Below are 17,278 nucleotides of genomic sequence, written 5' to 3' on the forward strand. Positions count from 1 at the left end.
CCATGTAAGAGGCCCGCCCCGCTGGAAGACATACCGGCCCCGCCCATATCAGAGGCTCCGCCCCGCTGGAGGACACACCGGCCCCACCCATATCGGAGGCCCCGCCCCGCTCAGCGCCAACATCCCCGCCCCGCTCAGCGCCAACATCCCCGCCCACCCTGATCATTTGGACCAATCTCATACGACGCCGAACACGTGACCTGTATTCCCGCCTTTACAGGTCCAGGTAGGAAGGGGCGTTTGGGCGGGAAGTCGCGGCGGCGCTTTCAAGACGGGAGTTGACGACTGGAGCATGTGGCTGGGAACATTCGTCGGTTTGTTCTGGATCAGTGATGGTTAGAGTGGGAATGCGAAAGAGGAGAAAGGACAGGAATGTAGGACAGAGGGCGTGTGAGGAAAGAGGGCGGATGGAGATATCGTGGAGAGGGAAGGGGAAGGTGGAGTGAGGGAAAGGAGCAGAGAGAGGTAGAGCAAGGGGGAGGGCGGGGGCGGAGGAGGAGGAGAGCAGTGGGGGTGGTGGAGGAGGGTGGGGAGTGGAGTGAGGAAGGGAACTGGGGTAGGAGGGAGGGGGAGCTGGGGAAGTAGCGGTTGGAGGGTGGGGGAATTGACTGGAGGGGGGAGCTGGGGTAGGAGTGCAGAGAGAGAGGGCAAGCTGGGGAAGGATTTCATAGAGGGAGGGGGAGCTGGGGAAGGAGCAGATGGAGGGTGGGGGATTGGAGGGAGGGTGAGCGGGAGAAGGAGGGCAGGGAGATGGGGAAGGAGCAAATGGAAGGTGGGAGTGTAGACCGAGTTCGAGTGAGGGATGGAGTGGGGGAAGCAGTGGAGGGAGGGGGAGCTGGGGAAGAGCAGACGGGGGGATAGAGAGGTGATGGGGAAGGAGAGAGAGGAATGGAGGGGAGAGGAGAGAAAGGTAGTGGAGAGTGCAAGATCTCGAGGAATGAGGGCTTGATGCTTTAGGAAGACAGGATAATGAAGGGGCTGACCGGTAGGGATGGCAGAGTGGAAGGAGATGATGGAGGGAGTAGGAGAGAGGAAAGAGGGAGAAAGGAAGGTATGGATAGAGGGAGAAGGTAAATCGATGGAGACTGGAAGGAGACTATCCTCTCTTACCATCTTACCGTGCATTATATTATGGCCACTATTGCCGAGGTGTTTCTCATATAGACTTTTCTTGTCTGCTCTGATTCATTCTCCATAACAATATCCAATAGCGAGTTTTACATTTTCAGGATTTTTATATAAATGGCTCGTGAAAGTTCTGTACACATTACACAAACTCTACATTTGTTTATGCTCTTTACTTACCTTGTGTCGAGTTAACATCAGGGATTTCAAACCTGCTTTGATTATTATTCTGTATTTTGTACTCAATTCCCTAAGTTGTCTGCACAATGTGCTACCATCGACGTAAAGACTGGTAACTTTTCAAAAAGTTTTTTGATTTTGATTTTGTGGTTTAAAACTTATGACATGGCTAAAACAGCATTGACTAAACACTTTTATTTTATTGGCATCTAATGATTTAAGCTAAAGAAATAATTGTTCCTTGTTATCACACAACACTCTCCAGTATTACATTTCTGATTACAAACAGTCCACATCTACGCTTCCTTGTTCCTTTCCCAACAGGGTAACTTCTAATCCCTGAAATATTTCTCACTCTGAGGGTTACACCATAGATTTCTTCGTCTAGCTCCAAGTTAGGCAAATCTTCCAGCCTCCTTTAACTCCAATTTGGTTTTCAATCTGAGAATTAGCTTCTCTCTGAATTCTGTGTTGTGGTAACATGACAGGTTAATTTTCTTTAATATATAAAAATAATGAAGTTTAAAATGCAATGTGGACTCAAAAAGTGCTGGTTAAACATCGAATAATAGAATTACTGGTTAAACAGTAATAATAGAATTAAAATTAATAGCAGTTAAATACGAATATATAAAGGTACCAAAAATAACTAATGATGTCACATCACTTACTGATGACATCAATGGATTTAAATCAGAAGATGCAGAATAATAACACTTCTTCCCCCTTCAATTTTAATCCTCCTTAAAGACAGAAATAAAATAGAAACATAGGAAAAATAGAGCAGAAGGCGACCATTTGGCCCTTCAAGCCCACTCTGCCATTCATTATGATCATGGCTGATCATCCCACTCAATAGATTAATCCTACTTTCCCCCAAATCCTTTGATAGTCTTCACCTTAAGTACTATATCTAACTGCTTCTTGAAACCATACAATGTTTTGAACGCAACTACTTCTTATGATAACGAATTCCACAGGCTCACCATTCTCTGGGTGAAGACATTTCTCCTCTTCTCTGTCCTAAATGGTCTACCCTGTATCCTCAGACCGTGATCCCTGGTTCTGAACACACCCACAATTGGGAACATCCTTTCTGCATCAACCCTGTCCAGTCCTGTTAGAATTTTATAGGTTGCTATGAGATCCCACACTCATTCTTCTGAACTCCAGTGAATACAATCCTAACCAATTCAATTTCTCCTCGTCCGTCAGTATTGCCATACCAGGAATCAGTGAACCTTCACTGCACTCCCTCTATAGCCAGAACATCCTTCCTCTGATAAGGAGACCGAAACTCCACACAATAGTCCAGGTGTGGCCTTACCAAGGCCCTGTATAATTGCAGCAAGACATTCCTGCTCCTGCACTCGAACCCTCTCGTAATGAAGGCAAGCATACCATTTGCCTTCTTTACGCCTGCTGCACCTGCATGCTTACCTTCAGTGACTGGTGTATGAGGACACCCAGGTCTCGTTGCAAGTTCCCCTATCCGAATTTATGGCCATTTAGACAATAGTCTACCTCCTTGTTTTTGCAACCAAAGTGGTTAACCTCGTATTTATCCAAATTGTACTCCATCTGCCATTCATTTGCGCACTCACTCAACTTGTCCAAATCACACTGAAGGATCTCTGCATCCTTCTCACAGCTCACCCTCCCACCCAACTTGGTGTCATCTGCAAATTTGGAGCTATGGCGCTGGATTCTCCGATCCCCGGTGGTGGAATTGCGTTTGGTGACGGAGCGGAGAATCCCCAATGATAACAAAACCGGGGGCGGTGCCGCTTTTGCAATGCTCCACCCCCTGAAAAGCGGCATACTCTAGAGTTTCCGATGGCGTGGGTCTCTCATGGTCTCACCCGTCGGGAACACAGCGTGGCGGCTGCAGACTCAGTCCAGCGCCGCCACAATTGGGGAAGGGCTGATCGGCGGGCAGGGGCGGCATTATTTGGGGCTGGGGCACTGTGGTGGGGCGGTCGGGGCGCGCAAGCCGGCCGAAGGGGGGGGAATGTTTTGCGGGCTGCGTCCGCCATGAAGCACGGTGCGGCTGCTGCAGGCCGCAGCTGAGTGCATGCGCGGCCACAGACCCTGCAATTCTCCAGGCCCTATCGGCAGCTCAAGCTGGGATCTCTATGTTGCCTGGCTGCAGCCTCCCCCCGGAACAGGGAATTAGTGGCCATTTTGCGCCAGTTTTCTGCCACCGTTTTCACGCCACCGTGGGGACTTAGTCTCCAGAACGGAGAATCCAGCCCGTGACATTTTGTTTCCCTTTTGCTCCACCCCTCCCTCATCTGAATCATTAATAGATATTGTTAATAGCTGGGGACCTACCACCAAATGTTACGGTACCCCGCTAGTCACTGCCTGCCTATTTGAAAAAGGCCCGTTAATTCCTACTCTTTGTTTCCCGTCCGGCAAATAGTTTTCTATCCATCTCCATACACTACCCCCAATCCCATGTGCTTTAATTTGACACGCTAATCTTTTATGTGAGACTTTGTCAAATGCCTTCCGAAAGTCCAAATACATCCACTGGCTCCCCTTCAGCAATTCTATGAGTTACATCCTCGACGAATTCCAGTTGATTTGTCAAACATGATTTCCCCTTCATAAATCCATGCTGACTCTGCCCAGTCCTGCCACTGTTTTCTAAGTGCTCTGCTATAAAATCTTTGATAATGGATTCTAGAATTTTCCCCACTACTGACGTCAGGTTTACTGATCTATAATTCCCTGTTTTCTCTCGACCGCCCTTCTTCAATAGTGGAGTTACATTAGCTGAACTCCAATATGCAGGAACTGTTCTGCAGTCTATTGAATCCTGGAAGATGACCACCAATGCATCCATTATTTCTAGAACCACCTCCTTCAGTACCCTGGGATGTAGATTATCAGGCCCTGGGGATTTACCAGCCTTCCACACCATCATATTTCCCAAAAGCCATTTCTCTACTGATATTGATCACCTTCAGTTCCTCCTCACTAAACCCTGCATTCCTCAACATTTCAGGTATCTTATTTGTGTCCTCATTTGTCAAGACAGAACCAAAGTATGTATTTAGTTGCTCAGCCATTTATTTGTCCCCTATAATACATTCCCCTGTTTCTGATTGTAAGGGACCCACATTTGTCTTCCCCAGTCTTTTTCTCTTCACGTACCTATAAAAACTTGCAGTCAGTTTTTATGTTCCCTGCAAGCTTACTTTTGTACTTTTTTTTACCCTTCTTAATCAATTGCTTGGTCCTTTGCTGAATTCTAAACAGCTGCCAATCCTCAAACATATTGTTTTTCTTGGCCAATAAGTATGCTACTTCCTTGGATCGAATACTATCCCTAAGCAGGTTTCTGATCTTGCCCTGTTGGCACAGATTACTTTGGCGCTAGTCCTCTGGTTTGCGGAACTTGACATTGTCCGGGAGGGCTCACTCATTGACATTGCCGGGAAACCCTCAGTTTCTGCGGACTGTTAGGAGGGAGCAGTAACTGAGAGGTGGAGGAGCTGGCTTCCTCATGTGGGGCTCCATGAGAAGAGTCCACAGAGGCGGCAACCACCTTGTCTGCCATTCCAAAGTGAGTCCTTACCCCCTGATCAACAGTGAAGGGAGGGAAACCATCAGTGACATTGCTTGGCATCTCCTTCTCCCACATAATCATTGGCCTCCTGAGGTCAGTGCCTGAGTGAGGGCTTGCAGATTTGTGTCTAACCCCAGTGATGCATTATTCCCCTCCTGAAGCTGCCTCTTCATGAAAGTCACTAATCTCAATGAATGAGGCAGTGTACTCAGAGTCACCGCAATGGTGATGCTCTGCAAGTTCTCTTCCGTGGCATGCTGACCTTCGGGGATCTGCACCAGATCTCTCCGCACATCCCGCTGTAATCCAACATTTGCCACCTAATGGATGACTCCAGAAGCTTATCATCTTCCTTGGACTCAACATGTTCCTTGTCTGCACCGATTACTGGTGCACCATAAACCCCCATGCCTCTACCATCTGCCCCTGTGAGTTGGATGTGCACTTATTGGTGTGCCTGATGAACTCTTCTGACATGGCCATAGCCACTGGACTTCTAATATCTGCAGTTGAGAAATATCAGTGTTGAGAAATGATGTGCATTGTGTGCGTCCCTTGATGTCTTGGGTGTCAAGGGAGGGTCATTTGCCCCTTGGTTGGCTCTGGTGAACGGCTCACCTGAGGGATGAAGGATAAAATCACGCAAGTCAACATCTCAGCACATGCTTACCATTGCGATTGAACTTGGTTGGATTGAGGTTTCTCAGTGCCGGTGCATAATGAGGTTGTTCTGATGGAGTAAACTCTCAGTTATCACCTTCACCCTGAATGTGTTGCACATCAGACCAACTGGCTCTTATTTTTCTCAGACACGCCAGTCTCTGTGACTTGGTGATCTGCTGGCTCGCTGGTCCTCCAGTTCTCGGTTTTCCAGTTTATAGCTGGTGAGAATTGCCAGGTTTGGCACATCCCCCAGAGGCAGTCCACTCCCAATTGTTGTGGCTTTGATTCTTTTGCAAGTCAATGCAGAGCTCCATTGAGTGCTGAAACCTTTGAATATCATACCATTCCCCCCCCATTCCAACTTTAAAACGCCCCTTGGGAGGTTTGAGAACATTACCACCACTTTGGATACCTGAATCTTTGATGGACCAAAGGCGCCTGATTCATGTGTCCAGCCTCGGGTGGCACCGGCAGGTGTGCTCCGAGACTACCTGAAACGCACACATCTGTGCCCCATTCAGCACAATGCCCACTCAATACTCACCTGTGCTGAGCGTAGAAGGTCATTGAACCTTTTCCAACACTGGAACCAGGTTCTCCTGACAAGGCCATGGCTACTGACCTTCCCTGCCACCTCAGTCCATACCTTGGTGTCCCTCTTTTGTGTTACTACCTCCACCAGGGTCCGGAGGCAGTCATCTAGGAAATGGGGCGCTTACTGGCTACCCGAATTTCCCTCCTGTCTGCTGTGGCTTCCTGCTGCTGCCATTCTGCTGATAAGAATTATTCAGCATGTGGACACCGCTTTTGAAGTTTGTGGTGGCCGCCATTGGACATGGCTCGCGCCCCCCCCTCAACCAATGTGGAAGTGATATTGAGTTTTTAATTTGATTTGGACAGGATTTATAGCCGCTTCTGGCTCCACCCGATGATCGCACACATTGACTGATAAGTTCTACCCTATTTGCCCATACTTGGGTTGATAAGTAATGTGCCTTTCTGCACATGCTTTGTCTCTTTCTGCTCCCATCTGCCTAGTTTACTGCATATGCTCATGTGAATGACTGTATGCAGAACAATACTTTTCACTGTATCTCGGTACACGTGACAATAAATCCAAATAGTTTGAGTATAAATTGAAGTCTAATTATTTTTCAGTTTACTCTGTCCAATCCTGAAATACTCTACCTTAATTATTCTGTTCAATGCATTCATGTAATAGAATATTTGACAACAATTAACTGAACAAATGTTTTCTTCAGTTTATGTGCAGATTTCAGCATTTACTGGGTCAAAACCAATCTACCATCATGTGAACAGATTTTCCTCTCTCTTAATGCACGGGTACAATGCTGGATCGATTTCAGACCTATCTGTAATTGAGTGGTACTTTCTTGGACGTTTAAAAAACGTTACACTTGTGCAACAGGATATTTCAGCCATGTTTGTTCAGATTGATCCCCTTTACGAACAGCGAGTAAATTACAATGCTCAGACTACATCTCTGAAAATGTTGAATTTTAAAATGACTGACAGCGGTGTTTATCTCATAAAATTCAATTTCAAAAACAGCAAGATTGGCACTCAGCATATCAGCCATTTCGTTCAAGTTCATGGTAAGTGTTACTGATTTCTGTTTTGGCATATGTGGGAAGCAGCGTTTTAGCCCTCCGTGTTTGTAATTTATAAACTCATCACTTTTGCCTACATGCTTCTTTCTTTCTTGCCCTATTGACCTGTTTCCTCATTGATCACCATCTGCCATTTTATCATAGTCAGCGATTAATTAGCTTATCTACCAATTCTGTAAGCACCACAGAAATAACAATTCCACGACAGCGTTTGAAAATCATCTGCACTCTTTAGTACCAATGTGTTTCAAGCAATTTAAGTGACCTTCTGAATACTTTAAATGTAATTATGCTGACTGCATCTCTCCGATATACAAGAGCCCTCAGGGAAATGCCAGGTGAGGAATCGAGAATGCAATAGCTTTTAAAACAGTGGACGGGATTCTCCGTTCCTGAGACTAAGTGTTGACGCTGGGGCAGGATTCGTGGCTTCCACGACAGCAAAACTGGCACGGAACCTGGACCTATACAGCGCCTGCTAAGGGGCTACCACTGGCGCCACGTGGAACACAATTGATTCCAATGAGAAATGGTGCAGGATTTGCCGGGACCTTGATTGACACTCAGGAGGCTGACAAGCTGCAGCCACAGATACACATTACAATTGCGACACACACTCATCCCAGCCAACAAAATGGCTCTGGTTGCATGGAGCACGCCCATATGGCTGATGAGTCAGCTGGGGTCAGAGACCTAGGGTGATGGTCTCGCAGGACACCCATACGACCTGTGGCCCAACGTTCACAGTGGGCGGTCAGTGGCGTGCGCAGCTGCAGGCTGCAGCAATGGTGCGCTGTGCCTGTCCACCCCGACCCCACAGCTCACCTAGCCACACCCTATTACTCCCCAGCCCTGGCAAAAGCCCCCGCGGCCAGTGGCACCACTGTCAGAAAACTATGGCGATGTTGGACACTTTCCGTACCCCCTCTTCCTCATCAGCCACAATGCCGGTTCATGATTTTTAAAAGCACAAGTGAACCTCGCCGTTGGGAATTCAGTCCATCGTAGGCGGACATTCGCGGATGCCGCGGAGAATATCGGGTCAGGCCCTTTAATGATATGCAAACAGTGTTTACTGTACTTGCATTCTGGAACGCATTGATGCCGCTGTCGAGGCGACAGAATTACGATTTGGCGTGAAATCGGCACCCGTCACGATTTCGTCTTCAGAACCGATTCTCCGCGAAATTGCGTTTCCTGATTTTAGCGTCAGTAAACGGAGAATCCCACCCACAGGCTTCATTCTGTGTTTGGGCCATTCTCACATCTGTGACTGACTTCTTGGCAATTTTAAGGGAAAGGTCCAGGATGGGATTCTCCGTCGACCGACTCTGGAATTGGGAAAAGTGATTGTGTGGAGAACCATGCATGGGCCAAAAACCGAGACCAGGTGCCCGACACCATGCCATGCTCTGGTGCCTTGACAGCGGCGTCAATGTATTCTACTTTGCACGTACAGTAAATGCTGTTGGCAGATCATTAGAGAGCCTGACCCAGTATTCTCCAGGGCTTCCTTGATGCCAGTAGGAATTACCAATGGCGATTGCAGTTTTAAAAATCGTGAAACAGGTTCCGGTGGCGGCCATGGAGTAGGAGGTCGCACATTTGGTAGCTCCTGTTTGTGATTAAATTTTGGACTTTTTCTCCCGGTTTTTTGGAATTTCCTTGATAAATCGATGGAGAGTGAGACAGTGAGGAGAAATCCCTCACCAGTGTATGGAGCAGTGGACTAGAAGTGGCTGTGTAAGGAGAGATAGTCAAGCAAGGAAGATGCGTGCAGAGCCGGCAGTGCAGGAGAGCATGGCAAACTTGCAGGATCCTGGTGTGGTGGCACAGTGGTCGACGGTACAGCTGGTGAAGGTCTTTGAGGAGAGCTTCGCCAAGCTAAAGAAAGATACACTGGACCCAATTAAAGCATCGATTGATTGGGTGGAACAGGGTCTAGAAACCCACAGACGGGCGATTCAGAAGGTGGAGTATAAGGTGTCCGAGCAAGAGGACCGTTTAACCGCTTTGGAGGTCGAGGTGGGGCTGATGAAGGACCACCAGAAAAGGTTGCAGGAGAAGTTGGAGGACTTGGAGAACAGGTCCAGGAGACAGAACCTGAGGATCGTCGGCCTCCCTGAGGGCAGTGAGGGTTCGAACGCGAGGGCATATGTGGCAAGTATGCTGGAAAAGTTGATGGGAGATGGGGCGTTTACGTGGCCCTTGAAAGTGGAGAGAGCGCATAGAGTTCTGGCAAGGAAGCTGCGAGCGAATGAACCGCTGAGGGCAATGGTGGTGTGGACATGGAACAGATTTTGCGGTGGGCCAAGCAGGTACGGAGCTGCGTGTGGGAGAACTGTGAGTTGCACATCTATCAGGACCTGGGCGCAGTACTAGCAGATGGCGAGCCAGATTTAACAGGGCAAAATTGGCCCTCTTCAAAAAGGGGGTGAAGTTCAGGATGTTGTATTCAGTGTGTCTTTGGGTCACGTTTGAGGGCCAGGAACTTTATTTTGAATCAACGGACAAAGTTATGAACTTATATCAAGGACAAAAGGCTAGCAGGGGATTAAGGCCACTGAACCCTAGGGGAGGGCATTGCGGTGGCGATTTGGTCAAAATCACTTCTGTGTTGGTTTGAATATGCAGTGCTGTCTGTAACAAGGGGTTATTTTTGTTTGCCCCTTCCTTTTTTCTTTGGTTTTTGTTGGTATAAGATGTTTGAGCAGCTGCTCAGAAATGTAAGTTAACTCCGTTCCATTTGAAGTTGGGTGGAGGGATTGTTTCTACTGTTTGTTTACTGGGGACTGCAATGCTTTGAATTATGTATGTCCAAGCTGGGGGGGGGTGAAGGAGAGAGAACAATGGGGAGATAGGATCTCTGGTGCCATGGGCGGGAGCTACCAGGCTGGCTAGGTTAGCTAGCTCATGGAAGCACAGTGAAGGGTGAGCAGGTGATAAGTTTGATATGGGGGGTTGTGTTTCTGGTGCTGTTACGAGGGGGGGGGGGGTACAGGTACTCTGCTGACGGGAGGAACTGTTGCTAGGGGACAAAAGGGAGGTCGAGGACGGCGGAGACCCGAGGAGGTGAGAGATGCGAGCTGGCGGCTGGCCTAAGAAGGCTGATGACTAATCGGCTGGGGGGGCGCGGGAAGACCCCCGACTAGGCTGATTACCTAGAACGTCTGAGGGCTAAATGGACTGGTTAAGAGGGCTCGCGTGTTCGCGCATTTGAGGGGATTGAACGCGGACGTGGCAATATTACAAGAGTCACACCTAAAGGTTATAGACCAGTCCAGATTGAGGAAGGGGTGGGTCGGCCAGATATTCCATTCAGGGCTGGACTCTTAAGACCAGGGGGTGTCGCAATCCTGATTAACAAACGGGTGGCATTTGAGGCAGGGAGAATTGTGGCGGACGTGGGGGCAAGGTACATTAAGGTGAGTGGGAAGCTTGAGGGGATACGGGTGGTACTTGTGAATGTATATGCACCAAATTGGGATGATGTGGGATTTATGAGGTGGTTGTTGGGTAAGATCCCGGACCTAGAGTCACATAATCTGATCATGGGGGGAGATTTCAATACAGTCATTGATCCAGGATTGGACCAGTCAAAATCTAGGACATGGAGGGTGTCAGCCGTAGCGAAGAAATGAAAGGGGTTGATGGAGCAGTTGGGGGAAGGGGAGATGACCCATGGAGGTTCGGACGGCCAAGAGTGAAGGAGTTGTACTTCCGGTGGTGGCTTTGGACGAGTAAGTCTCACATTTGGTGGCTCCCGCATGTATTGTTATGCTCTTGGCATAGCATAAGCTGCTTCCTTGATGTACACTCTGACAAAGGAAGGTTCAGACTTGGAGATAGCTTTAACACATTTATTAAACTGTTAACGATTCTCCTACTTGGATTCAACTCTCCTGCTAATCCTGCTATAGCTACTCAGACTAACTAACCAGTCTGCTACAATCCACGTGGTGGGTGTGATGTACAAAGAACAAAGAAAATTACAGCACAGGAACAGGTCCTTCGGCCCTCCCAGCCTGCACCGATCCAGATCCTTTATCTAAACCTGTTGCCTATTTTCCAAGGATCTACTTCTCTCTGTTCCCTGCCCGTTCATATATCTGTCCAGATGCATCTTAAATGATGCTATCGTGCCCGCCTCTACCATCTCCGCTGGCAAAACGTTCCAGGCACCCACCACCCTCTGCGTAAAAAACTTTCCATGCACATCTCCCTTAAACTTTCCCCCTCTCACCTTGAAATCGTGACCCCATGTAATTGACACCCCCACTCTTGGAAAAAGCTTGTTGCTATCCACCCTGTCCATACCTCTCATAATTTTGTATGGTGAGTGGGAAGCTTGAGGGGATACGGGTGGTACTTGTGAATGTATATGCACCAAACTGGAATGATGTGGAATTTATGAGGGGTGTTGGGTAAGATCCCGGATCTAGAGTCACATAATCTGATCATGGGGGGAGATTTCAATACAGTCATTGATCCAGGATTGGACCAGTCAAAATCTAGGACATGGAGGGTGTCAGCCGTAGCGAAGGAATGAAAGGGGTTGATGGAGCAGTTGGGGGAAGGGGGAGTTGACCCATGGAGGTTCGGACGGCCAAGAGTGAAGGAGTTGTACTTCCGGTGGCGGCTATGGAGGAGTAAGTCTCACATTTGGTGGCTCCCGCTTGTTTTGTTATGCTCTTGGCATAGCATAAGCTGCTTCCTTGATGTACACTCTGACAAAGGAAGGTTCAGACTTGGAGATAGCTTTAAAACATTTATTAAACTGTTAACGATTTTCCTATTTGGATTCAACTCTCCTGCTAATCCTGCTATAGCTACTCAGACTAACTAACCAGTGTGCTACAATCCACGTGGTGGGTGTGATGTACAAAGAACAAAGAAAATTACAGCACAGGAACAGGCCCTTCGGCCCTCCCAGCCTGCACCGATCCAGATCCTTTATCTAAACCTGTTGCCTATTTTACAAGGATCTACTTCTCTCTGTTCCCTGCCCGTTCATATATCTGTCCAGATGCATCTTAAATGATGCTATCGTGCCCGCCTCTACCATCTCCGCTGGCAAAGCATTCCAGGCACCCACCACCCTCTACGTAAAAAACTTTCCACGCACATCGCCCTTAAACTTTCCCTCTCACCTTGAAATCGTGACACCTTGTAATTGACACACCCACTCTTGGAAAAAGCTTGTTGCTATCCACCCTGTCCATACCTCTCGTAATTTTGTAGACCTCAATCAGGTCCCCCCCTCAACCTCTGTCTTTCCAATGAAAACAATCCTAATCGACTCAACCTTTCTTCATAGCTAGCACCCTCCATACCAGGCAACATCCTGGTGAACCTCCTCTGCACCCATTCTAAAGCATCCACATCCTTCTGGTAATGTGGCGACCAGAACTGCACACAGGATTCTAAATGTGGCCTAACCAAAGTCCTATACAACTGTAACATGACCTGCCGACTCTTGTACTCAATACCCTGTCCGATAAAGGCAAGCATGCTGAATGCCTTCTTGACCACTCTATCGACCTGCGTTGCCACCTTCAGAGTACAATGGACCCAGATCGCTCTGTACATCAATTTTCCCCAGGACTCTTCCATTGACCATATAGTCTGCTCTTGGGTTAGATCTTCCAAAATGCATCACCTCACATTTGCCTGGATTGAACTCCATCTGCCATTTCTCTGCCCAACTCTCCAATCTATCTATATTTTGCTGTATTCTCTGACAGTCCCCCTCGCTATCTGCAACTCCACCAATCTTAGTTCCACTTGCAACCTTGCTCATCAGACCACTTATACCTTCGTTCAGATCATTTATATATATCACAAACAACAGTGGTCCGAGCACGGATCCCTGTGGAACACCACTAGTCACCTTTCTCCATTTTGAGACATTCCCTTCCACCACTACTCTGTCTCCTGTTGCTGAGCCAGTTCTTTATCCATCGTGCTAGTACACCCTGAACCCCATACGACTTCACTTTTTCCATCAATCTGCCATGGGAAATTTTATGAAATGCTTTACTGAAGTCCATGTATATGACATCAACAGCCCTTCCCTCATCAATTAACTTTGTCACTTCCTCAAAGAATTCTATTAGGTTTGTAAGACCTGACCTTCCCGGCACAAAACCATGCTGCTTATCACTGATAAGTCTATTTTCTTCCAAATGTGAATAGATCCTATCCCTCAGTATCTTCTCCAACAGTTTGCCTATCACTGACGTCAAGCTCACAGGTCTATAATTCCCTGCAATATCCCTGCTACCCTTCTTAAACAAAGGGACAACATTAGCAATTCTCCAGTCCTCCGGGACCTCACCCGTGCTCAAGGATGCTGCAAAGATATCTGTTAAGGCCCCAGCTATTTCGTCCCTCGCTTCCCTCAGTAACCTGCGATAGATCCCATCCAGTCCTGGGGACTTGTCCACCTTAATGCCTTTTAGAATACCCAAAACCTCCCCCTTCCTTATGCCGACATGACCTAGAGTATTTAAACATCCATCCCTGGCCTCAACATCCGTCATGTCCCTCTCCTTGGTGAATACCGATGCAAAGTACTTATTAAGAATTTCACTCACTTCCTCTGACTCCACGCATAAATTCCCTCTTTTGTCTTTGAGTGGGCCAATCCTTTCTCTAGTTACCCTCTTGCTCCTTATATACGAGTAAAAGGCTTTGGGATTTTCCTTAACCCTGTTAGCCAAAGATATTTCATGACCCCTTTTAGCCCTCTTTATTGCACATTTGAGATTTGTCCTACTTTCCCGATATTCCTCCAAAGCTTCATCAGTTTTGAGTCGCTTCGATCTTATGTATGCTTCCTTTTTCATCTTAGCTAGTCTCACAATTCCACCCGTCATCCATGGTTCCCTAATCTTGCCATTTATATCTCTCATTTTCATAGGAACATGTCTGTCCTGCACTCTAATCAACCTTTCCTTAAAAGACTCACACATTTCAAATGTGGATTTACCCTTCAACAGCTGCTCCCAATCCACTTTCCTGAGCTCCTGCCGAATTTTGTTATAGTTGGCCTTTCCCCAATTTAGCACTCTTCCTTTAGGACCACTCCTGTCCTTGTCCATGAGTATTCTAAAACTTACGGTATTGTGATTGCTATTCCCAAAGTAATCACCGACTAAAACTTCAACCACCTGGCCGGGATCATTCCCCAATACCAGGTCCAGTATGGCCCCTTCCCGAGTTGGACTATTTACATACTGCTCTAAAAAACTTTCCTGGATGCTGCTTACAAATTCTGCTCCATCTACGCCTCCAACACTACATGAGTCCCATTCAATGTTGGGGAAGTTAAAATCTCCCATCACAACCACCCTATTGCTCCTACATTGTTCTATAATCTGTCTACATATTTGTACCACTACTTCACGCTCGCTTTTGGGAGGCCTGAAGTAAAGTCTCAACAATGTTACTGCACCCTTCCTATTTCTTAGCTCTACCCATATTGCCTCAGTGCTCGAATCCTCCATCGTGCCCTCCTTAATCACAGCTGTGATATCATCTCTGACCAGTAATGCAACTCCTCCACCCCTTTTACCTCCCTCTCTATCCCTCCTGAAGCATCTATACCCTGGGATATTTAGTTGCCAGTCTTGCCCATCCCTCAACCAAGTCTCAGTAATACCAATAAAATCATATTCCCAGGCACTAATCCAAGCCCTAAATTCATCTGCCTTACCTGCTACACTTCTCGCATTAAAACAAATGCACCTCAGACCACCGGTCCCTTTGCGATCATCATCTCATCGCTGTCTACTCTTCCCCTTAGTCACATTGAGTTTATTATCTAGTACCTTACTGACTTTAGTTGCTGCCTCTTTACTGACCTCTAACGTCCTAATCTGGTTCCCATCCCCCTGCCACATTAGTTTAAAACCTCCCCAACAGTGTTAGTAATGTGTTTCAATGAACTCTGTACTCACTAAGTGTCTCCACTGGAAAGAGACTGAGCATGTGTGCTGTGTCCTTTTATATGGGTAGCCCCCTTGTGGTAGTGTCACCTCTGGGTTGTCGACTGCCCATTGGTCATGTCCTAATCTACTGACCTATTGGTTGAATGTCTGTGTGTCATGATGTCTCTGGTGCTCCCTCTAGTGTTTATCTAGTCTAAGTGTATTTACATTAACCCCTTGTGTATTTACAGTGATGCATATCACCACATCCCCCCTTTTTTCATGTTACATATTTTCTGTACAGTGTTAAGAAAATTGAACAAAATCAGGTAGATAAGTGATGCTATACAAGTTATGATAACTGTGATGACTATACAATAGTTTACAAGACCAAATATTATGTGATGACTTTGAGGATAAGACAATACAAAATAAAAGTTATGTGTCCAAAGTTCATGAATTTATATGGCCTGGTATGGAAGTGTCAATGATAACGTTGTAATTCTCTTGTGAACACCATCAGTGTCCTGGAGTAAAAGTCACAGGAAGTGTCCAAATCACTTCGTCATCTGAGTTGGACTCTTTTTTTTCGATGCTTATGGTAGCAATTCTCGATGGCATCTGTCCTGAAAGCCAGGTTGCCTGTTGTTAGTGTAGCAAACGTGAATTGGTGAGATGCATCGTCCTGCCATGGTATGTCATTGTACTGAGCTGAGCAATAACAGTGTCCCTCATGGGCAGAGCTGTACCATGTCATACCAGTCGTTGTTCCATTGTTTTTGTTGTGTTTGCTGTCGACGTTATTGCCTCTGGTACACGTCTGGATATTGTCTTTGATGTTGTGTTGGTTGGTTTTGTTGTTGTGTTTGCTGCGCTCAAGGACCACACTGTGGATAATATGAGTCCTTCACACAGTTACTCATGTCAGCGTCCTTTGTGGCATCTGTTGTTTCCTTGAGCGTGCCATCACTGAGACCGCGGTGCTCCCCGTCTGGAGTCAAGTCCGGCTTACTTGAATCAGCATTGGCTTGTCGATGCCCCCCGCCTGGAGTCGTTTCTGGTTCACCTGTGTCAGCTGAGGTTTCTTGATGCTCCCTGTCTGGAGTCATTTCAGGTTCACTTGAGTTAGCTGAGGTTTCTTGATGCTCCCCGTCCGGAGTCATTTCAGGTTCACTTGCATTTTCTCAGGTTTCTTGATGCTCCACGTCCGGAGTCATTTCAGGTTCACTTGAATCTTCTGAGGTTTCTTGATGCTCCACGTCCGGAGTCAAAATGTTCAGGAATGCATTTGCTTGTGGAGAGGCTTTAGCAGATGAGGTTTGATTTAACGTGGTGTCACTCGAGTCACCAGTAGTCTCACTGTGATTGTCGAGTGCCTCTGTACACACTAGCTGAGGTCTGTCACGTTGCACATCTTGTATGGGAAGTAGGATGCTGTCGTCACTTGTCGCACACATAGTGGGTAGAGCCTCAGTGTCTTCTTGCTTTGCACTTGAGCGTGGTAGACTGGCATAGTCTGCTTGCTGTTCAGTTGAGCGTGGCAGACTGTCATAGTCTGCTTGCTTTACACTTGAGCATGGTAGACTGTCATTGTCTGCTTGATGTACACTTGAGCGTGGCAGACTGTCATACTCTTTCTGTTGTTCACTTGAGTATGGAAGACTTGCATCGTCTGCTGCTGATTGCTCAGAGAAGGTTGCTAGACCCTCATGGTCTTGTTCATGCAAGGACTGCACTCTGGAGTCTTGCGTTCCTTCCATCGTGGAGTCTGTCCACGAGCTCGCTGTGGAGATTTGTGTCACTCCCTCTGTGGAGTCTTGCAGAATTCCTTGTGTGGAATCGTGCATTGGTCTCGCTGTGGAGACTGTCATCACTTCTTGCTCATGCAAGGACTGCGCTCTGGAGTTTTGCATTGCTTCTATCGTGGATGCTGTCCATGAGCTCGCTGTGGAGTCTTGCATCGCTTTCTGTGTGGAGGCTGGGACCCTTCATGGTGCGTGGACCATTCTCTGTGTGGCAGCATGCCGCTCTTTGTGGGCTTGTACCGCTCTCTGTCTCTAGGCGTCAGGCCGCAGCATAATCCTGCACTCACGAGTCGGGATGTCATCTATGCTGGGCTGAGGATTCCTCAATCCGAAGAACTCGTCGTCGGGGTCTTCAATGTACAACAC

At 47.3% G+C, this 17,278-nt stretch overlaps 1 protein-coding gene across 2 annotated transcripts in view; it reads left to right on the plus strand.

The window, feature by feature from the left end:
* Positions 1-262: 262 nt before the first annotated feature.
* LOC119965917 (SLAM family member 9-like) overlaps positions 263-17,278 on the plus strand; it is a 94,474-nt gene continuing 77,458 nt past the window's right edge. For both annotated transcript variants that reach the window (XM_038796924.1, XM_038796925.1), the window contains exons 1-2: positions 263-314; positions 6,808-7,161. In XM_038796924.1, coding sequence (XP_038652852.1) covers positions 293-314; positions 6,808-7,161 — 376 coding nt within the window. In that variant the 5' untranslated portion in view covers positions 263-292. The remainder of the gene's footprint in view (positions 315-6,807; positions 7,162-17,278) is intronic.

Source organism: Scyliorhinus canicula, chromosome 5 (assembly GCF_902713615.1).
Source record: "Scyliorhinus canicula chromosome 5, sScyCan1.1, whole genome shotgun sequence".
NCBI classification, from domain to species: Eukaryota; Metazoa; Chordata; class Chondrichthyes; order Carcharhiniformes; family Scyliorhinidae; genus Scyliorhinus; species Scyliorhinus canicula.